At 40.1% G+C, this 22,461-nt stretch overlaps 1 protein-coding gene across 1 annotated transcript in view; it reads left to right on the forward strand.

Annotated features, from left to right (window-relative positions):
- The first annotated feature begins 538 nt into the window (after positions 1-538).
- cd109 (CD109 molecule) overlaps positions 539-22,461 on the forward strand; it is a 28,768-nt gene continuing 6,845 nt past the window's right edge. The window contains exons 1-25 of the mRNA XM_032543778.1: positions 539-709; positions 3,119-3,285; positions 3,768-3,796; positions 4,309-4,545; positions 6,245-6,370; positions 7,542-7,581; positions 7,708-7,789; positions 7,907-8,000; positions 8,496-8,640; positions 9,255-9,364; positions 9,803-10,078; positions 10,579-10,680; positions 10,842-10,904; positions 11,256-11,429; positions 12,597-12,749; positions 13,265-13,354; positions 14,539-14,608; positions 14,710-14,821; positions 15,962-16,079; positions 16,436-16,549; positions 17,861-18,079; positions 18,826-18,970; positions 19,245-19,421; positions 20,506-20,587; positions 21,229-21,457. Coding sequence (XP_032399669.1) covers positions 633-709; positions 3,119-3,285; positions 3,768-3,796; positions 4,309-4,545; positions 6,245-6,370; positions 7,542-7,581; positions 7,708-7,789; positions 7,907-8,000; positions 8,496-8,640; positions 9,255-9,364; positions 9,803-10,078; positions 10,579-10,680; positions 10,842-10,904; positions 11,256-11,429; positions 12,597-12,749; positions 13,265-13,354; positions 14,539-14,608; positions 14,710-14,821; positions 15,962-16,079; positions 16,436-16,549; positions 17,861-18,079; positions 18,826-18,970; positions 19,245-19,421; positions 20,506-20,587; positions 21,229-21,457 — 3,231 coding nt within the window. The 5' untranslated portion in view covers positions 539-632. The remainder of the gene's footprint in view (positions 710-3,118; positions 3,286-3,767; positions 3,797-4,308; positions 4,546-6,244; positions 6,371-7,541; positions 7,582-7,707; positions 7,790-7,906; positions 8,001-8,495; positions 8,641-9,254; positions 9,365-9,802; positions 10,079-10,578; positions 10,681-10,841; positions 10,905-11,255; positions 11,430-12,596; positions 12,750-13,264; positions 13,355-14,538; positions 14,609-14,709; positions 14,822-15,961; positions 16,080-16,435; positions 16,550-17,860; positions 18,080-18,825; positions 18,971-19,244; positions 19,422-20,505; positions 20,588-21,228; positions 21,458-22,461) is intronic.

The raw sequence follows: 22,461 nt of genomic DNA on the forward strand, positions 1-22,461 counted from the left end.
CAGATATACATGCATGAGTAAATAAATGTTGTGTGTGTATATATATTTACATCCAATCATTTTGCTATAATCTTCATCCGTGGCTTGAGTCTTCTGTCATGATGAACTCAGCCGTTTTATAATGGTTACACACTGGCCCCTCCTTGGCCCTCCTTGTAACATTAGTCTCGAACCGCCACTGCTAAATGTCAACCTCATGGTGGCACTAAAAGGAAACGTTTGGCCATTAACAGAGTCAGTAGGATTTATCCTTTGGGGAATAAATGTTCAAAATGCAACACAATTGTTTCCCACCATGAAACTCTTGTATAGAAACTCTTTTGTCTTTGTCAAACTGACACTGGTCAGGCAGAGACATAACTGCTATATGTTATAGAAATAGATATATTATCCCATATTCTTTTGTGTAAACAGTGTTAATCTCATCAGGGTGGAAACACCCAGTCTCAGCCTCTTGACAAAGCCTCCCCGGGGGGTTCAGGTACACAGACACTGGTTCAGGTGATCGGAGGAGAAGGGAGGAGGAGGAGGAGGAGGAGGAGGAGGACACCACTATATGCAGGTATGAAGCCCATCGCAGACCTCCACCTGCTCCCAGCACTGAGTGAAGCCACTTGGAGTGAGGGTCATTCATGCAAATGGAGCGTCTCCAGGTGTGGCAATTCTTCGGTCTCATCGTCCTTGCCGGCGCCCAGAGCACCACGCACAGGTACGTATACACACACATACACACACACACACACACACACACACACACACACACACACACACACACACACACACACACACACACACACACACACACAACACAGGTAAACTTACAGGTGCAGAGCCAGGGAGATCTCTGGGATATCTGAGGTCTATTTTCTGTCAAAACCGATTTTTTTTCATATTATATAGAATGTTTACATGTTTAATGTATTTGTGGTAAACATTTTCTTAAAATATGAGTATAAGTGACAAAACATCACTCACATATTGTTTATTTGTGTGAATTTAGACAAGCCATCACATGTAAAATGTCCCGTCAATGTCAACAAAAAGGAGTTTGGTGTTAAATATGAACTAAAAGAGAAAGTAAATAACACCTTTTGATGCTTAGGATCTCAAAATTGTGCACAACAATATTCAACTACACAAGATCTAATAACAATCACAATGTATTTATTTCATGATTGTATCATTTAAAAGAAAAAGCAACAACTTATTTATAATTTCATAGAGGTTAGACACAGTCACAGTGTTTTTGGCACATGCTCTTGTCTGATTTAGAGTGGACTGTTGTGCACAAACATCCCTTGAGTCTTTTTTTGATGATTTTCCACTAAATATAATTTTTTGTAAGATGTAAGATGTTTATCATTAACATCTTTGGGCTCATCTTGACTTTTTTGACCATCTGTTTTTACTCAGCGTATCAGTGTTGTTCCTGTTCCAACCAAGAACCCTTTTTAATTAAACAGAAGGGAGGAAATTGTGCTTTTGTTTAGGACTATTTTTAGCATTAATGATTAATTAATGCATTAATCTGCATTTGGTGCTGTAGTGAGATCTTGTGGCAGCAGGACAGTGTGTGATTAAGTCAGAATAAACAGTTTTTTTTTGTTTTTTTATGACATTTTTTGGGAAGATGAAAAGATATACAATATCAGCAAACCTACACTCATAAGACAGTCCTTCAAGAAAAATGTGGAGTTTTTGTGATTGTTGCGTCATTGCATAAAATTGCATAAATATCCCGCAAATTCCATTGCATTTTTTAAGAAAACTTAGCCACATAAATCAAGGATTTTTGCCTGCAACAATCACAAAAAAACTGCATTTTTCTTGAAGGACTGTCTAATGAGTGTAGGTTTGCTAATATTGTATATTTTTTTCATCCTCCCAAAAAAATGTCATAAAAAAAAAAACGTTTTTTGTGACTTAATCACACACTGTCCTGCTGCCACAAGTTCTAGAGCACCAAATGTGGATTAATCCGCCGCTAAAAACAGTCCTAAACAAAAGCACAATTTCCTCCCATTTGTTTAATTAAAAAGGCTTCTTGGTTTGAACAACAGGTTTCTCTATAGAGCCCCTCTACAGGTTTCTCTATAAAGCCCCCCTACAGGTTTCTCTATAGAGCCCTCCTACAGATTTCTCTATAGAGCCCCCCTACAGGTTTCTCTATAGAGCCCTCCTACAGATTTCTCTATAGAGCCCTCCCTACAGGTTTCTCTATAGAGCCCCCCTACAGATTTCTTTACAGGTTTCTCTATAGCGCCTCCCCAACAGGTTTCTCTATAGAGCCCCCTTACAGGTTTTTCTATAGAGCCCCCTTACAAGTTTCTCTATAGCGCCCTCCTTGCAGGTTTCTCTATAGCGCCCTCCCAACATGTTTCTCTAAAGACCCCCCTACAGGTTTCTCTGTAGAGCCCCCTAACAGGTTTCTCTATAGACCCCCCTACAGGTTTCTCTATAGAGCCCCCTAACAGGTTTCTCTATAGCGCCCTCCCTGCAGGTTTCTCTATAGCGCCCTCCCAACAGGTTTCTCTATAGAGCCCCCCCTACAGGTTTCTCTATAGAGCCCCCCCTACAGGTTCTATGTTTACTTGTGTCTGACTCCTCCCTCGGTCAGTCTGCCGTTTTCTTGTTCTCTGTTCCTCCGACAATGCTTTCCTAGCTTTCTGCTTCTTTTTTTCCGGCTCAGCCATGACGACAGTGTGAAAACTTCCATTGCTACCCTGTTAGCCGGTTCCTGAATGTGTGTATGTGTGTAGTGCCGTGAAGCAATTCTTTACATTGTGAGACCTGATGTCGCGCCATACCTCACTTTGACGAGCCGGTGGCTCCCCGGCCCAAAGTTGCGGGGGTGGTGTTTCTGCTCACGGGCGCTAGGGGGGAGCGAGATCACCACCATTGAACTCTAAAAAAAGTAATATAACCATTCCATTGACTCAGAAGCTGTTCAGTTAAGGTATATTAAGCCAAAAAAAACTTTAATTAACAATTAAAAGCATTTATAAAAAGAAAAAAGGTCAAAATGTCTGCTGTGGAAAAGGGTCCATATCTCTGTTTGTTTTGCCCAGGGTTCTCTTAGTGTGGTTGTGTATTTAACCCAACGTGCTTGGTTTCCCAGCCCCGACCCTCAGCCCTCCTACCTGCTGCTGGCCCCCAGAGTCCTGCGCCCTGGAGTCCCAACATCAGTGTCCGTCACCATCCTGACCGCCTCCTCCGTCACTGTGTCCGCCCGCATCGTTCAGGGCAACCAGACTGTGGCCTCAGACTTCACCACTGTCCAAGGAGGTAAAACCTGTTTATGCATCATCAACCAAGGACTCTTCTGATATAAATTACAACCCCCCCCCACCCCCCAATTCAATAAAGTTGGGACATTGTGTAAATACCAACAGAATACAGTGATTTGAGAATCCTTTTCAACCTACATTCGATTGAATACACTACAAAGACAAGATATTCAATATCCAAACTGATAAACTTTATTGTTTTTTTTTGCTAACATTCACTCCTTTTGAATTTGATGCCTGTAACATGTTCCAAAAAAGCTGGGACATGGGCAACAAAAGACTGCGACTGTCGAGGAATGCTGAACACCTGTTTAGAGTATTCCACAGGTGAACTGGTTAATTGGTCATGATTGGGAATAAAAGTCGTTCACAAACAACGTTCACCTCTCTCTGAATTACTGCGTGAGTTAATAGTCCAACAGTGGTTTGTACTTTGCTATGTAATTCAAACTCTTTACTGTCAAACTCTTTTTTTCAAAGGTTCAACCAAGCTGCTGACTTTACCAGCTGTAAGTACAACATGTCTTTATATTTCCTTTATTAGCCTTGTTAGCGGTCAGTCATCAGTTTCAAACCAGGTATTTAGGAGTTGTCAATGTTCAAAAGATGATTGAGAAAGTGTAAGTAAATGATAACCAAATGTACATTTATGCATGTATTTACACCATGGATGGACGGACAGACAGACAGACAGACAGACAGGCAGACAGATAGATAGATAGATGGATAGTGGGACAGATCGATAGATATCTACATATATACATCGATAATATCAACATTGATGTATTGAGTCAAGAACAAAGCCCTTCAGCCCTAATTGAAGGAACTTTCTAAATAATCTGGTGATGTATTTTAAATCATCTATTGTTATTTATAAATATTTCAATATTTTATATTTATTTATATAGTTATTTATTGTCTGGCACTTTTACTTTTTTAAGCACTTTTAAACCTTAGCACTTAGTCCCTCACAATGCCCATCCCGGGTGTTTGTGTTGTAACCCAAATCTAACCCCTGCAGATCGGCGAGAGCGAGTCCAGCCACTGGCAGCCGTACTACCTGGAGGTTACAGGTCAAATGGGCAAGATCAAGGTATTCTCCAACTCAACACAGCTGCACTTTGATGCCAAAGGCCTGTCCACCTTCATTCAGACAGACAAACTGAACTACATGCCGGGGCAGGCGGTCAGGATCAGAGCGGTGTCCATTCACCCTGACGGGAAACCCTACGTCAGCCCTGTGAACATCATCATCAGAGTGGGTCAAACTTCAATACACAGCACAAAGTGACACACGTTAAAATGCTAGCTGCTAGCGTGGCACACCCTCATATTCTGCTTCTGACTGGCTAGTAGTCCTTACCTAGTTACTGTCAGGGCACGCCCTCATACCCTGCTTCTGACTGGCTAGTAGTCCTTACCTAGTTACTGTCAGGGCACGCCCTCATACTCTGCTTCTGACTGGCTAGTAGTCCTTACCTAGTTACTGTCAGGGCACGCCCTCATACTCTGCTTCTGACTGGCTAGTAGTCCTTACCTAGTTACTCTCAGGGCACGCCCTCATACTCTGCTTCTGACTGGCTAGTAGTCCTTACCTAGGTACTGCGCATGTGTGACTACAAATATGGAACAGAAGTGAGATGCCTCACTTTGTAGCTAAAACAGAGAGCTCAACACACAGGGTGAAAAGAGGAGCTGCAGTAATGTCTAGTACAACAAATATATGGTGTTTTTTGAAAATTAAACCATGTAAACCTATTCTAATATGACCTCTAAATATATTTATGAACCTGAAAATGAGCATAATATGAGCTCTTTAACTCAATTCAGTTTGTTAATGAAAGGTGACAGCATAAAGTAATAAAACACATGCTTTTACATGGGTTAAAATTGACAGAAAGGCCAAAAGGCTACTTTTCATCTGCAGTCCCCTGCCCTCGATTTTTAAAGGACAAAAACAAAAAGAAAGATGACATATGCAAAAAAGCAGATCAGCAACAAAACAAAGCAGAACGCAGAACTTAGCACAAAGCAAGACACAGCACCAAAGCAAAAAGACAAACAACAAAGCAAAGGATTTTTATTTAAAAGGATCTCCATAAGCTAATGCCTTAGCAGTCGGTTACCCTTCTTGGGGTCCACACTAGACACACAATACATACCCATTACATCACAAACAACCCATGACAAGAAAATATGTAAAATCCCATCAATAGGCAATACACACCCACATACAGTACATCAAATATACACGTACAAATGTACACACACGTACATTTCCCTTAAAGGTGCAGTAGGTAAGGATGCACCAATCAGGAACAGGGGGTGTGTCTAACTGCATGGGGGGAGGGTCATAGGAGACAGTATTGGGCTTTATCAGAAAGGGGGGAGGGACTGAGAAGTTCTCGATGTTCAAATATTTTGGCTAAGCCCTGGATCTTCACAATCCTACCTACAGCACCTTTAAAACGAGAGATCAAACTAACAGTCACTCAGTAACTATTACTTTACAAATAACCCACAAGCTAAAACCTTTTTGCATTAGACAAACATGTTCGTTTTAGATGAGCAAGTCCTGGGTACAACGATATGACCATCACTATCAAATGTTTTAGCGAATTATCAATGTTTTCATTTACTTGTTATTTAGGATCAAATTTCAGTTCCACTTTTGATAAGAGGACACATCTTTTGTTTTGCAGTTTATACGAATGAAGGAATATGTTTTCAGTCCTTTGTCTGCAGCTCATTCAGTTACAATACAAATCCTGAGAAAAACTTATCGTAAACTTAAAATCGTGAATGGTACGTTGAGCGTATCACTGACAGAACATCTTCCAACACAACATCGCAATGCAAAATGCTGAAATGATAAATGCTCGTTGCTTGTCTGCAGCTCTGTCCTCCAGGATAAAGCATCCTTTAATGTCTCTGTATTCATGTTGTACCTGATCCAGGATCCGAGGGGGGACTTGGTCAGACAGTGGCTGTCTCTGGACAGCGTCCTGGGGGTCGTGTCTCAAGAGTACCAGCTGTCTGAAAACCCGCCTCTGGGTGAATGGACCATCATTACTACAGTCGCTGTAAGTCTGCTACCTCTTACCCAGACCCAGCTGTTAGAAGGACTTCAGGGACTTGGCCTGTAACAACTATTACATAATTGTCTAATTGTGTTTTTTTATGTAATCCCGGTATCTTTGTTAAACCTCAAGTAATTGCTAACATTAGCTAAGGTCTTTAGGATGTGACGGCTGATGGTCGTTGATTTTAGGTATGCCAAATTAAGTGCATTAAGTGCATTAAGTCAGACTCATTGGTGAATAAAACCAAAGCAGAGGAACAGACACAGTGCTGTAGCTGAGCCAAGGTAGAACACGTTTTAATCCATTAACTTTATCGGTTATCAGGAAAATACAACATTGATACCAATCATCTGCAAACTGCTAAAAAAAAACAATAAATGCTAGGGTTGCTCACCAGGTACAGCACACGCCCATAAAGAGGTTTACTCCCCTGCGGGTTCGACTCCGACCTGCGGCCCTCTACTGCATGCCATTTCCTCTCTCTCTCTCTCTCTCTCTCTCTCGCTCGCCCCGTTTATGTATTCAACTGTCCTATAAAAAAAAAGCCCAAAATGCCCAAAAAACAATCTTTAAAAACCCACCCAATAATCAATATATCCCTAATTGTATTTATATAAGTGATTATTGGTTGGACTGTTGAGCTAAAGCTATGCTTTGGCACATGACCCTAAACACGTTCAAAACAAAAAAAATGTTTTATGATAACAAAGAGCCGTAGTTTACGTCATAGGCTGTGTGTTTGTGTTATTATAGTAAGCAGCTGTTCTGCACTCAGGCCCAGGAATATCATCTGGTGTGTGCCAGGTATGATATGGCCCCGAAAATACCCCTAATGGATATACCTTTAATCCTTTCAGGTACACGCAAAACATGGCGGCAAGTATATAAACAATGACGTTCGCGCGGCCGCCACTTGTCCAAACGTACGCAAGGTTAAAAAGCTAGGATATCTGGGCCTTTATGGTGACGCTCAAAAACCATCAAGACTGATCATGACTAAAAGTCTACAGATATATACAAATGCCCTTTTGAGAATGCTAACTCCGCACTAAAAAACAGATCTGTTAGATTAATGAAAGAAACTATATAAAGTTTGTCTTGGAGGGGGAACCAGAGCAACGGTCATGTTGTTACCTCTATGAAAAGGGTTTATTTTCTTTGTGTTTTGCAGAATTTTTCAACCGAGAAGCATTTCAACGTGGCTCGTTATGGTACGTACATTTTCTCTGACTTCACATCCTTATGTTAATATAACAAAATGTCTTGCAAAATACATTGCGATATTTGATTTTTTTTTTCATGCCTAAACCCCATTCATTGTGTGTGTTTGTTTGCAGTTCTGCCAAATTTTGAAGTTGTGATTAACGCTCCGGATGTCATGTATAAAGAGGACACTCTGTGGGGCTCCGTCACAGCAAAGTGAGAACCTTTGTTTCTAGGTTACATATTCTCAGTTTTAATACTTACTTCGTAATATTATAAATTTGTGTTTCTTGTTTGGAGAATTATTTAAGATTATTGTGTTTTCATCCTCAGGTACATGTACGGAAAGCCTGTTCAGGGACACATGAATATAACTTTCCTCCACAGTTTTTATGGTTATAACGAGGCATATAACGAAGATAGAGAGGTGTGTCATTTTTATTTAAAGCTCATAATGTGATTTGAAAGCAGACTGAGGAAAAAATGTATCCTAATCTGATTACAGCAAATATAAACATTATCTTGGGGTCATAGAACACAAACCTGGTAGATGAATAAAAGATTATCATATCATGGTAAATAGATGTTATATTATCACCTCACCTGCCCTTTTCTGTGTAAATACTTAAGGTTTTTGTCCAAAAGATTTGTAATCTACTGTATCTAGCGCTAACAAGTGTACATTTAAAGAAATTACAAATGTACAAAAAACTTTGCTGGTTATTTGACTATTTTGTTTTATCAAAAATACTTTGGAGTTTTTGGACTGTTAGACAAAAAAATAATTTTGAAGACTTGACATTTGAACTGGTTATTTATCATCACTGACTTTTTGCAGACCAATAATTAAACTAACAAATACTGTTCGGATAAAGAATGAATATGCTTAACGGCATCTGGCATCACTGTTGCTTTGATTTAGATCAGCGGCAGCACAGACTTCATGTTTGACATTCCCAGCTCCTACTTCCCCATGAGCAAACGAGCTCTCAAGATGTTCTCCTTGGACGGCTACATGGACGATCAGTATCTAATGATCGCTGTTAATGTGACTGAGCAGCTCACAGGTAATCCATTTCACCTCCAGGCTAAACTTATTCATGGCCCTTTGTATGGATAAATCGGCGAGGATAGGACACTGAGGTCCTGTCCTCAGTATTTTTTTTCTGGGAATTTTGGGTTGATTTCACACACAGAAACTTGAGTGAAAATAATTACAATCTTTTTTTTTTTCTTTCTTTTATCCTCCGTGTCCTCCTTGGCGACTAGTAGCTGTATGGAGGAAGGGTGGGGGTGGTACACATAGGGTGACACGGGAATCAATTGTCACTCAGATCCCATCCCAAGCCCACAAAAATACTCTTGGCATGTCTCGATCACGTGACTGCAAAATTAAACTGTGGATTGGACTGTGAATTTGAGCCGTTGACCAATAACACCCTATCATTGAATCTTTGAGGAAACCAGACCAAAATGAAGGAAGCTATCGAAACTTATCAGATGTGTTGCACCATCAGTTTTTATTTAACTTATTTTCTGAGTATAGACTGCTCTACAGATTAGTGATCTCATAGTTATGAGATGATGGAATCAATGTCCTTTGAATAAACAGTTTCAACAGTTCCACTGGTGACAGAGCTTGTTTATTAATGTGATAATACTGATGCTTCTCATATTTCAGGTCTCACATATAGCAGCACGGCAAAGGTGTTTTTGGCAAGGTACAGATATAAAGTTTCTTTTGATGGCTATTCCCAAATATTAAGGCCTTCTCTGAACTTCGTTGCCAGGGTAAGGAAAGCAAATATTTTTATAGTTTAATGTAATTTACGTATAATGTTTTTATGTGTTCATAATGTTTTTGTATCTTTTTTTTTTTTAATTACCGTTTTAAGTAAAATGTCTGTTTTTAGTTGTGTTGAGTGCAAATGACCTATTTGCTAACACCATCACATTAACATTACACATGAATGTAAATAACCAAACACATTTCTAACATTTATACAAACTGGTATTTCTGATAAAATGAGAAAAAATTGATTCACAATGACTAGTTCTATACAAAGTACAAAAAGTGTCATCAACATATTGAATATCGACATCTAAGGACAACGGCTTCTTATTTCAGATTCTGTACGCCACAGAATAGATTTTCCACACTGCTCTTTATTTTGACATAAGGTATTCAATTTAGAAAGCATCTTTTTAATAGTTTTCTTGTTTTTGTAGCTAAAAATATCTACATACAACGATAAGCCCCTGACACCAGAGGATCAACAGAAAACTGTTAAAGTGTCAGTGATGCAACAAAAGCAAACTCCGTGGAGTATGCAAAGGGATCAGGAGGAGGAAATGGGGCCTTGGCTGTTAAACATGTCGGACCCTTCGAAAGATGTGCATCCTGAGGAGATGCTTCCCAAAGAAATGGAATTTCTTGTCCCTGCAGATGGAGTCATACCCCTCAACATTCAGCTCATGAATGAAACAGAAACACTCACGATTGACGTAAGATGAGTTTTTTTTAATCTACTTAAAAACTTGCCCTATTCCAATTAACCAGACTGCAAACTATCTTCTGATTGCATAGTAAAAAATGACATGAGTAGGCTTAAACATGCAGAATTTAAGATAAAATTGTTAAATTTACAGCAGCGTGTCACAGTTTCATTGACATTTGTCGGTACATTTTGTAAATTTTCAATTGGTACAAACAGCAAAAGTACATTAATGTCTCGTGCAATAGTACACCACAGACATTACAATCTAGGGATGACTTTACTATTAATATTTAGCCTGGAATCTGAACACGTTAGTGTTTTTTTTTTGATAGGATTAATTTAAATGTAAAGTGGGGCATCAGCCACATAGAAGGATATTTCTGAAGCCTCCTGGAGCTAATTTTTAAATCCTCTCCAGGCATCAAAAAAGATATTCTGCTAGATTCTTTGGCACCAGGAGAGAAAACTATGGTCTTTTCACACATGTATGTTATTTCTTTTTTTCAGGCATATTTTGAGGACAGTCATAACACTCTACAAGTCTTTCGAAGCTACACATCCCCCAGTGACTCCTACCTGCAGATCCAGAAACCCTCCGAGCCTTTAGTGGTAAATATGAGGATCTTGGTTACATCTCTGTTATATTGTTCCATCTAGTAGCATTGTGGAAATACTTTTGGTCAACAGTATTAAAAACCAGATGTGCATTTACTCCATTTGTGTACTCACAATCATTTAACCTGTTATAACACAATCTTGTCTTCCTTCAGATAGGTTCACCCCTCCTGCTGCACATTGACAGGAATTTTAAAATGACTGAGATTCACTACATAGTGAGTACAATATTTTGACACTGAAAGATTCATTCATTTAATATACTGCATTTAATCAATCAATATTTGATTCAATTGTCTAATGCTTTAATTTAGAGGGACTTGCATGATGTGTAACTGTAGAATAAACTTAACTGTGTTTTTACAACTTAAGTAGCAGTTTAGCGGTATAAAACTAAAGTGCTTTATCAGTAGAGTTTGTTATTACACGTTAGTAAGTCACAATATGTCTGCCTGCTTGTTTTGGAGTTTGTCTGCCCCCTAGTGTCCAACATAAAACAAACAATAAATGCAGCTTTAAGTATACAATGTATAAAAACATTGAGAATACTTTTTTTTTTGTGTGTGAAGGTGAAGTCCAAAGGGCAGGTAGTTTCTTATGGGAAAAGCTCTGGTGTTGTAACTCTCGTCCCAGAAATCAGCTGGGCTCCTCTGGCCTGCGTCGTTGTCTACTGTGTATGTCCCCACGGAGAGATCGTCAACGACGCCATGCAGATACCCATCACCCAAACTTTAAAAAACCAGGTGATTTATTGTTTCACTTGTTTTCAATTTCTTTGCTTAATTAAAACAACAAAGTGATATTTTAATTTGAGTAATGCTGAGTATTGTGAGGATGATATGTTGCCAAGGTGGCAAAGCCAGCACACAGGAAGGTGGAGCTAATGCTAACTAGCTTTACAGTTGCAACTAGTTGATTTGCCTAAACCGTGACCCAATCAGAAGCCTGTGAAGGGTTTGGCTAGAGTGGAAGTTGGAGGTTATCTTTGAGTCTACTACCTGGACAGAGCAGGGACCGTTAGAGAGTCCATTCAATTTTATAATTATGAAATACACTTTTATCTGGTAACCAAACGTAATTCAACAAAAAAACATGCTATCAGAATCCGTCTGGGGTGAGATAGAAAAGTCACGTATGGGCAGCTGCAGTCCATAGTTGGAGTGTCCTTGGGCAAGACACGAAACCCCGAGTTGCGCCATCGGAGTGTAGATGTGTGTGAGTGTGTATCTGATGAGCAGGTGGCACCATGTACAGCAGCCTCAACCACAGTGTGTGGATGTGTGTGAATGGTTCCTGTACTATGTAAAAGTGCTTTGAGTAGTTGTTAAGATCAGAAAAGCGCTAAATACAAATATATAAAAAGAGTCCATTTACTTTAAGGTGGTTGGTAATTGACTTTTGAAGCGTTCCCATGCTTTTGTGTGGTTTTGCTGTTAGGTCTATCTAAACTTATTTGTCTTGAATAAAAAATGTATAGTTTGGACAAAAAATGAAATAATTCCAGAGACATAGAGACAGCATATTTATGTTAATCACCTGCAATCTTGTAACCAACTTCAATGCAAAAGAGATCATCCATCCATCCATCCATCCATGTTCATCCGCTTATCCGGTATTTGACAGCTCCTATGTTTACTTGTGTCTGATTCCTCGCCCAGTCAGTCTGCCGTTTCCTCTTTCTCTGTTCCCTTCGACAATGCTTTCCTAGCTTTCTGCTTCTTTTTTGCCGACTCAGCCATGCCGAGACAATAGCAACTCCATAGCTACCTTATTTTGGGCCAAAAATGAAACAATTCAATACTTGTGCAAGCCAGTTTCCTGTGAGAAAACCGGATGGCTACGTAGCTCAATTTAATGTCTCCTGGTGTACAGAGGTCTAAATTGATGTGATTTTGGTTCATGATTGGCAGGTGTCTCTGAGCTGGAGCGACACGACGCGGCGGCCAGCTGACGAGGTCACACTGAGGGTCGCAGTGTCGGAGCCCGCCTCTTTGGTCGGCATCCTGGTGGTCGACAAGGCGACCAAGTGGAAGAGCTCACACAATGACATCACCAAGGAAACGGTGAGAACAACGCCCGCGTCTTTGTTCACATCCTTCAACTTTTTCTCCTGTTTGATTTGATTTATCAATTTAACACATGTGAAACAACAACAGCCATAATACATACATTTACGAAACATAAGGCAAACAAATGTGCACAGGAAACCCAGAAAACCCTCAAAAGAGATTCATCTTCAAGCTTGTTTTCTACAGACAGTTAAGTGTCACATATTGGCTTTGTCATTTACACTCTATCGTGTGATGTATGAATAGGAAAAGCTCCCACATCTCCCCAGTGTCCTCTCCGGTTTAATCTTTTCCAACGGTTTTAAGGTTATATGTCCACCCATATTTTTCCCAACATCCTCAGCAGGTAATTCTATGAAACACAATCTGCTACCCCCGTCCCAGTATTGGTTTAATGCAAACTGAGGCGCTTATTTTTTTCTTTTCTTCTCTCGGTCAAACTGGTTTTAAACAATAAGTGCTCTTTTCTGTTTTGTCGCTCTGGGGATATGCTGGTGTTGCTTTCACAGGTGCTGAAAGAGATGATGGAGTATGACGTTTCCACAGCCGACGCCTACTCTCACACAATGACAATGGGAGATCCGTACTCCATCTTTGAGGTTAGCTTCCCCGGAGACACATCACATCTGACTATTCTATCACTAAATCATAATATCTGTCTGTTCGATCAGCAGAGCATTGTATTTACTCTAATCACACTCGATCATATTTCTGTCTCACCTAAAGTCAAACATTTTAAACTTCTTACCCTACTTTTATTTTGTCTTTTTGAGTACATTACCTTTAATCTTTAGTATATACATGCCCTGCCATACATGATTGTGTGTATGCTGGCACAGAGAAATGTTTGTAATGTCTTTGGGAATACAATACAATACAGACTTTATTCATTTAGCACTTTTCATACACATAAATATAGACACATAAAATTTTATATTCGGATGGTTTGTTCTTCAGTTGCATTAAATATTTTTTTAGTTTTACCTACCTGACCAGGGACTACCGGCGGAAAATAGCAATTGTACTACAACTGGTGCACTGCATCTCTCCTTGTTCCTATACAAGGTTAATGGTTAATTGTGCATTGTCCCTGTTTAAATAAAATGGCATTACATTACCACAGCACAGACTATAAATATGGCAATATGTCGATATTATATCAATATGGTGATATGAGACTAAATATTGTCTTAGATTTTGGATATTGTTATATCCTAATATTGCATGAGTGTCTTTTCCTGGTTTTAAAGGCTGCATTACAGTAAAGTGATGCCATTTTCTGAACTTACCAGACTGTTGAAACTGTGAGTCATTTATCCACATTACTGATGATTATTTATCAAAAATCTCATTGGGTAAATATTTTGGGAAAGCACTAATAGTCAACACTACAATATCGTAGCGATATTGAGGTATTTGGTCAAAAATATCATGATTTTTAATTTTTTCTCCCAGCCCAGCCCCTTGCCCAGCCCTAGATGGGGGTCGTGGTTAAAAATTGTAACCACCAGCTATCCCCAATATGTTCAAGAAAGTAATGATGATTTCATATGCACTTATCTCCACCATATTTACATGGCAATGAATCAAAAAACTCTAGTAGGTCAGAAAACGTGTTTAAGACAAACTATATTTTCCCCATCATCACACAAACCCTTGGTCTTATTGTGATAATATGGTTCATCATGTCAATTCTCTGCTGATGCATTTAATAAACTAATCTGGTATTTTTTTCTTGGTTTCTCCTACAATGTGGTGTGAAATTGGTATTTTTTTTGTGCAGAAATGCGATCTTGTTGTGCTGACTGACGCCAGTTTACACAGGATGAACCATCCCATGAGGCCTGAATTTTGTAAGTTTTAAAAATCAACAATAATCAAACGCTTGCCTTTTTCACTGTCACAGTTTTCACTATGTGATGCTAATACAGTTGACCCTTCTCTTGTTACACAGCAGGGGAGGGAATGCATCAATTGTTCCTGACAGACAAAATGGAGCAACAACAGGAGCCACGAGAGCGCTGGAACTTTCCAGAGACCTGGATATGGATGGACATGACCACAAGGTGAAGCCCCAGAAACATAGGTGTAATTTACTAGATGGATGGTGGAGGGGGTGGGGGGCTTAACCACCTCATTAATCAAAACTGGCAGGGTTAATGAAGTCAAAGCGTTTAAATGCTGTGGCAAATATTTGTTAAAATGGGATTCATCACTTAAGAAAACATCCCGAAACACGTATATAGTCTGCAGAAAGTTTTAAACAATGCATCAGATTAATTAATTAATAATATTGTCATAAAGAAAGACAATTACATGCAGGAAAGGGACAAAATGTTGCCGAAAAATTCCCCAGAATGCAGGAAATGAAGCGTCTGATGCTGAAAAAATCCAAGTGGACAACCCAGACACCCTGGTTAATGTTGGAACTAGTGTTTTTGCTACATAGGTGGAGAACATTTTGATATGGAACACATGGGGATCAGTTATATGTAAATACCCTTAAAGGGGAACTTAAGAAGAATCTAAAAAAAGGCCTTCCAACACACGATAGGCGTGAGGTAGGGCGCAGAACCAGGGAAAGTGGCGAGTAGGCCTGCACGATTAATCATCATAAAATCACGATCTCGATTCACCCTGTTCACCATTTAATTTTTGAATAACTTTGGTTATAAAAAAAGTATTAAATATACTGCAATTCTACATAATATGTAGATATATCTATATTTTTATGACTAGATTCTCATTTAATTTTTACAAACGCTGCTACTTTCTTCATTGAAGCCTTCTGTGTTTACAGGCTTGTGGTGATGTGCAATGTTCTACAGGACCCAAAAAAATCTGTTTGACAATGCCAATTTGTTCTGTTTTTGTTGGCAGAGAATCAGGATATCAATTCTAAGCTATAAAAGTCGTGATTCATATTTTCCCCAAACCGTGCAGGCCTGGTGGTGAGTGAAAGCGGAGCAGAGGGACAGACACAGAGCTGTAGCAGAGGCAAAGTAGCGCTCTTATAAAAAAAATGACCTTTTATCAGTTTTCTTTCAAATGAAACACTGATACAACTAATCGGCTAATTGCCAAATATCGGCGCCGATAATCGATTGGTTGGTTGATCCCTAGTTAATACAGTACTTGTTATTAATCATATTTTTTACCATTGTTTTTATTTTTAAATATTTTTTCTCTATCTTTTTTTTTGGCAGTAATTCAAAGTTATTGTCGATACCTCTGACTGTACCAGACAGCATCACAACCTGGACAGCCACCGCCTTCGTCATATCGGAGAACCTGGGCCTGGGCGTCGTAGAGAGGCCGGCAGAGGTATCAACCCTCACTTCAATAAGTTTTTCACCTGTAACATGCACAAAAAAAGATATATAACACAATAAAGGTAAGGAGAAAAGCATAATATGAGCATTGAGCAGTTAAAGTAAAAGTCTGTAAGTATCCTCAGGAACTAGAGTAAATGTACTTAGTTACAGTCCACCACTGCCCAAAAGCAAATGTAGTATTAGCATCCTAGAGTTTGGTCTAGATCTTGTTTGGTCTCTGTGAAGGGTCCTAAGGTACATTCTGTTAGGATTTGATGATTAATAATTTGAATGAAATTGACTTGTGCATGTTCTGTTAGTGAGTTAATGAGAAAGTATAAAGGGTCCGTGTAACCCCTCCTGCAGCTCACAGTGTTCCAGGATTTCTTCCTGTCCTTGAACCTGCCGGCCTACGTCATCCGAGGAGAGGAGCTGCTGCTGGAGATCATTCTGTTCAACTACCTCCCTCAGGACCTGGAGGTCAGTCTGCTGCTCCGTACCACCGTACACACTCTCGTTACAGGAACTCTCTTAAAGGACAACACAAAATGAACCTAGGGGTTAATAACACATGGGTACTGATGAGGCTGTCCTGTAAGCCTCTGCGTGGATGCCATGGTGTTCTCAATCCGCAGCAACAAGATTTTCCAGGCATTGATTGTCTCTCTTTGGGTGATGTTCCTGTTTATTATAAAAGTAGAAAAAATGGGTATTTCACATAAAATAGTACTTTACCCAGTGTGGCTGATTAATAATGTGCGGTGGCTTGCTGTCGGTGGAGTCGGCTACGGTAAGAACCGTGTGTTCCCCGCCATCCACACCTTCATTTCAGTGATTGCCACACCTGTAAATATACTGTACCTTATTCCCAGTGATGTGCCACACTTAGTGCAATACTCCCCCAGTGGCTAAATTAAATTATAACTAAATTAACCTAACTAAAAGGTGGCTACAAATGGCTCCTACAGGTACCAAGTCGACGTTCTCTGGGATATGTTCTCATGCTAATCAATGGGACCAGTTTTAGGGCAAACCCCTAATTAACTTATAACGCTAGTTGTCGGGGCACAAAAACTTAAAAATAAATCGCTATTTCTATACCACTAACAAAGCTCAAATTTCCACTGTAGCATAATGAGGGTCCCTACATGTAAAGTGAAGCACTGAGAACTTCGTAAGTGTACAGACAGTTTATTAAAGAGTACAGACAGTACCGTTCGGTATACAGGCAGGCGCCATCTTGGGAAAACAGTGGTGACCAGTTGAACTGCGTGCTTGTGCTATGTTACTGGTTACACGGCATTCACCGTGAATTATGTTAAAACTGTTTTTAAAGTAAACTTTTGAAGTATTTCAATTTTGACTTGTACAATTCAAAGATGTAAATATCTTAAACTCTAATTTACTACTAAGAATGTTATTGTGGATATCTTGAGTTACATTCTGACTAGTGAGGATATAATTTGAAGAGTTATTCATGTCTTGAATGTAGTTACAGATAGGAGTGTGGATTGATTAAATGTAATCACTCTGAGTCTGACCCTGGAGTATGTAGTTCACTCTGCACCATCAGTAGAATAGAGCAGGTGTTGGATTACAAGTGACTGTGGTTCCCAGGGTTGGTGCGGTTGTGTCGGATAATATAGCCAGGGTTGCTATAATCTCATATGGCATCAGTATCATCTTATCTGCAATCACGCCTGCAGACACATCAAAGACGGGACCCAGTTTCTCTTTAATCTGCAAATCCTACATCTTCTTTTGTTTGCTTGTTTTGCTCTCTGTTGTCAGGTCACGGTGATTGTTGCCGGGAGCAGCACCTTTGAGTTTGTCATCCCGGACATTGAGGGGATGTCCGTGGACATTGTTCGCGATGTGTCTGTGGGGAGTCAGAACGTAGCGTCCGTCCTCGTTCCCATCAAGCCACTGGTCCTCGGGATGATCCCCGTCTCTGTGAAAGCCAAATCGGCCGCGGCGTCCGATTTCATCCGCAGGATGGTGCTCGTCAAGGTGACAGTCATACCTGGGAAGTCATATCATTTAGAGCAATTGAAGTATTTGGTGGTACTATTACAGTATTAGAAAACATATGAAGATACATTTTTTTTCCAGAAAAAGGTCAGATTATTTTGTGTAGCAGTTATATGTTTCCTCTTCTTCTTTCCTAACCTGTTAATCTTCTAGAGCAGAATGTCCCTGGAAAAATAAATGTTGATGTTGATGAATACCGTACTTCTTGATATTCATCGTAGATAAAGCTTATGCATGTAATTTAATAGGGAAGTTTAACAGGAATTGTGCCTTGCATTGCGGAAAAAATCAGATGAACTACTTGTTGCACAAAATGGATGTTTCAGAGTCATCATGGTTAGTATTTTACAGCACTTTCAAAATAAGAGGAGGTTAAGCATGGGCCTGTCAAATACCATGGAGGGCCAAAACAAAACAAATGGGGCACAAATTTGGCCCCGCAGGCCCAAAATTGCCCAGCCTTGATCAAGAGACTCGTTAAGACTTATTTGGGGCGTAATGAAGTATGGAGTCAGAGGTTCAGCGTCAACAGAACATTATCGGCAGTGAGTGTTGAAGCTGTCATGTTGGGTTTGTACTTTTGTTTTATGTGTTGCTGTGTGCATCTGTTGCGCCACTGTAACCCACCAAAACCCTGAAGTGGTTTTACAGCTCGGCCTTTTCCCAGAAAAAGAACTCACCACGTTTGTTTGTGAGTTTATTTCTGACTGCTGTTGATTCTGCAGGCTGAAGGACTCGAGCAGTCGTTCTCCGCCTCGCTGCTGTTTGAGCATCCTCCATCGGGAAATTCATTTTCCAGTCAAGACGTCACGTTCAGCTTCCCGGCAGATGTCGTGGAGGGCAGCGAGAGAGCTTCAGTGGCGGTTGTCGGTATGTAAACACCCCCCCGAAAAACGTTGAGTCACGATCTTCCGTGAAACCCATTCAGACTCAGATCCCCTGATGTCTGATGCCTGTAAAACAGTCGATTCCTAACTAAGTTGGACAAAGCATCTCTGCAGAATCCAAATATTTATGTCACCACTCTGCTGCGACAGTGAAAAAAAATCTTCCTATTCACTGCCTGATGTGATATTTAGGCTCAGTACACACTAACCCTTCTCCCTCATCATGTCTGGTTTGTCCTGTTTCCATGGTGATGAAGGTGACATCCTGGGCCCGTCCATTAGCGGCCTGGGCTCTTTGATCCAGATGCCTTACGGCTGCGGGGAGCAGAACATGATCAACTTTGCACCAAACATCTACGTTCTGCAGTATCTGAGCGCTGTGGGACAAACGGACACAGAAACCACAGAAAGAGCAACAGGCTACATGAGGAACGGTAAACAGAGGACATTAAGTCACGTTGACATAATCATAGGCAGGGGAAATTCCAGGATTTTTTTTTTAAATGGGATGGCATAGGTAATTCTAGAAAATCTATTTAGAAATATAAGAAATGTTGGATTTTAGTCTGCTATGTTATACAAAAAACAGTTTCAGTGCTGGTTCCATGTATCAACATTTTGGATAGTGGTCATGGAAACATGAATTGGTCATGTGACAAGGTCTGGAAGCCAAGTGACAGTACTCCTTGGGCCCCTGTTCAAAGGGCTGGGTATCGTTCAAAACTTTTCGATACAGATAATAGTAGCAATACTACTAATTACAGAGTTCTTTTATCTTATAATTTGCTGCTAGAGCTAGGCAATATGGAGAAAATTTCACAATATTTTTGACCAAGTACATCAATGTTGATATTGTAGGTGCTTTCACAAAAATACACACAAACCACAAGAATGAGAGTTATGATAAATAATCATCAGTAATGTGGATATGACTTAGTGGGTAAAGGCGAACAATAGAATAGAAGTTCAGAAAATGACATCACTTTACTGTAATGCAGCCTTTAATACAAGAAAAAACAACACTGGTGTCATATCATATTACAATATCCAAAATGTAAGACTATATCTAGCCTCATATATCAATGTCAAAATATAATATTGATTTATTTCCCAGCCCTAATTTATACTGTAAAATTCTTTGATACTGGTTTCTAAATGATACCTTTTTTACACAAATTTGATAAAAATTCAATTTACTTGTAAAATGTAATGTCACTACCAAATGCAAGAAACATATATCCTCACCTGCAATTTTTTCCTTGTTTTTTCCCCTCCCTGTTAAAGGAGTTTCTGCCAATAATACGTGTGTTTCTACTTGCAAGAGTTAGCACGTCAAAAATGACACAGACTATCGCTGCACTCGTATCAAGTCTATTGAGTAAAATAATCAGCTTTCATGTTTATTTTCATTGTCTGTCTGTTTTTTATTTGACTTCTGTATCCATGTCTGGAACTTTTATGCACATACTTTGCGGATGACCTGACCGCTGTCTGTATAATCTTCGATGTTCTCGCCAGGTTATGAGCAGGAACTGTCCTTTCGGAGAGCAGACGGCTCCTTCAGTGCCTTCGGAGACCAGGACTCATCTGGAAGCACTTGGTGAGTTACCCATAGACAGTTAGGAGTTACCGGGCATTTACACCAAAAACAAAAAAAACAATCCGGCGATTTTCCGAAGGGTTGTGTGGTGTGTGGCGGCCCACTTGTGTGACATCCTGTTATGTTCCAGATCCTCCAACAAAGCACAAGTAGACTTTACATTTCTCAAGTACTGTTATCCGTCAGATCGTTTATAGATTTTGACGTTTCTGGCCACACTTGAGGGCATCTTCGTTTTACAGGAGAGAGAGAAAAGAGACAAGCGAGTGCTTTGTTGTTGCAGAAAACATTCCGCTATTAGACAAACTCCCGGGCAGTTTAAAACTTTGTTGTGACAGCGATAGAGGCAGTGATGTTTCCTGTACAGGACTCTCACACTCACCTCAAACCATAGCTCAAAACACACCATCAAGTCTATCTGGTTACATGATTGGCCACCGCAGGAAAAAAAAACGCTCTATATAAAAACAGTCCATTTACATTTACCCCCATTTAAATGAATGGAAAGACTTGCGTTTTTGCCGGACCGTTGGACGGCCGACGCAGGCTGTCCGAACGCGGCCTTATTGAGTAGTTCATTCTGTAAATGCAACAGGAACATGACTCCCCTTTAGAAACACTGACAAAAGAAATCTCTGCAGGCTCTCTGCGTTCGTGCTGAGGTGTTTCCTGCAGGCACGGCCGTTCATCAGCATCGACGACCAAGTGCTGCAGGGAGCGGCGGCCTGGTTAGGAGACCGGCAGGAGGCTGATGGGAGATACATGGAGCCCGGTCGCGTCATCCACACCGAGCTCCAGGGAGGCCTGGACGGCCCCGTCTCCCTCACGGCCTACGTCCTCATCGCCCTGCTGGAAGACAGCAACATCAGGGTGAGAGCAAGCGTCCAACTTCCGGGTGTGATAAGGGAAAGCCAATGAGGAAGCTCCTTAAACCTTTATTCTCTCTAATTTAACACAGGCGTGTATTTCAGGCCTGTGTGTAGTGATTACTAACAGAGTGTAAATTGTCATTTCCCCACTGGGGATCAATAAACGGTATATATAAAAAAAAAAGAAATTTAAAAAGAATTTCCAGCAGACGGCGACTCCACTGGCTCCAAAAGGAAGTCGGTTTCTCTAGAAGTCTATGAGAATATGAGCTTACGTCTCACTTGATTTGTTACCTCGGTAAACATTTTCACAATGAGGTCATGGTCTCAATCGCTAGTTTAAAAGTTTCTTCAATACAGCATGATGTTCATTTGATAAATGATGGTCCTATTTATTTTAAACAGACGATAAAGCAGGGGATGCTGTCAGGACAGAGACTTAGCGATGCTAACCATGCTAACGCTATGGACTTTAAAATAGACCTCAACTTGTTTTTTGCGGTTGTCTGTATTTTCATCTTTAAAAAACTCTGATCCTATCCACTGTGTGTTTTCATTTCAAAGATTTGGATGCTTAAAAATGTCTTGTTCAGCATAGTCAATCAACGCTAGCGTTAGCTGGTAACGTCAGGGATAATTTGCCGTTTATCAACAAGCTCTTTGTACTGCCATACTGCACAAGAACCCGGAGGTCTGTGTTCACCCGCCAGTAAAGCTCCGCTGCATGACTTACATCAGAAGGGTTGAAATTCGTCATTTTCCGCTCTTTAGCATTTAGCTTAGAGCAACGCCAGTGAAACCACAGAGACACTGGCTTGTCCAAATATGATCACTTCTGGCTCATAGCTCAAAAATGGCTCAAATAAAAGATTCAAACGTTAGCATGGATTCAAAACAGCAGTCCATAAACCAATGGGTGACATTTTTCTACAGTATGGGTTGAGTGAGAATCAATAAATCTCTAAATTAAAAACAAAAAATTGCGAGATGTGTCATCCTCCCCAG

The sequence above is a fragment of the Etheostoma spectabile genome, chromosome 18 (assembly GCF_008692095.1).
Source record: "Etheostoma spectabile isolate EspeVRDwgs_2016 chromosome 18, UIUC_Espe_1.0, whole genome shotgun sequence".
NCBI lineage: Eukaryota > Metazoa > Chordata > Actinopteri > Perciformes > Percidae > Etheostoma > Etheostoma spectabile.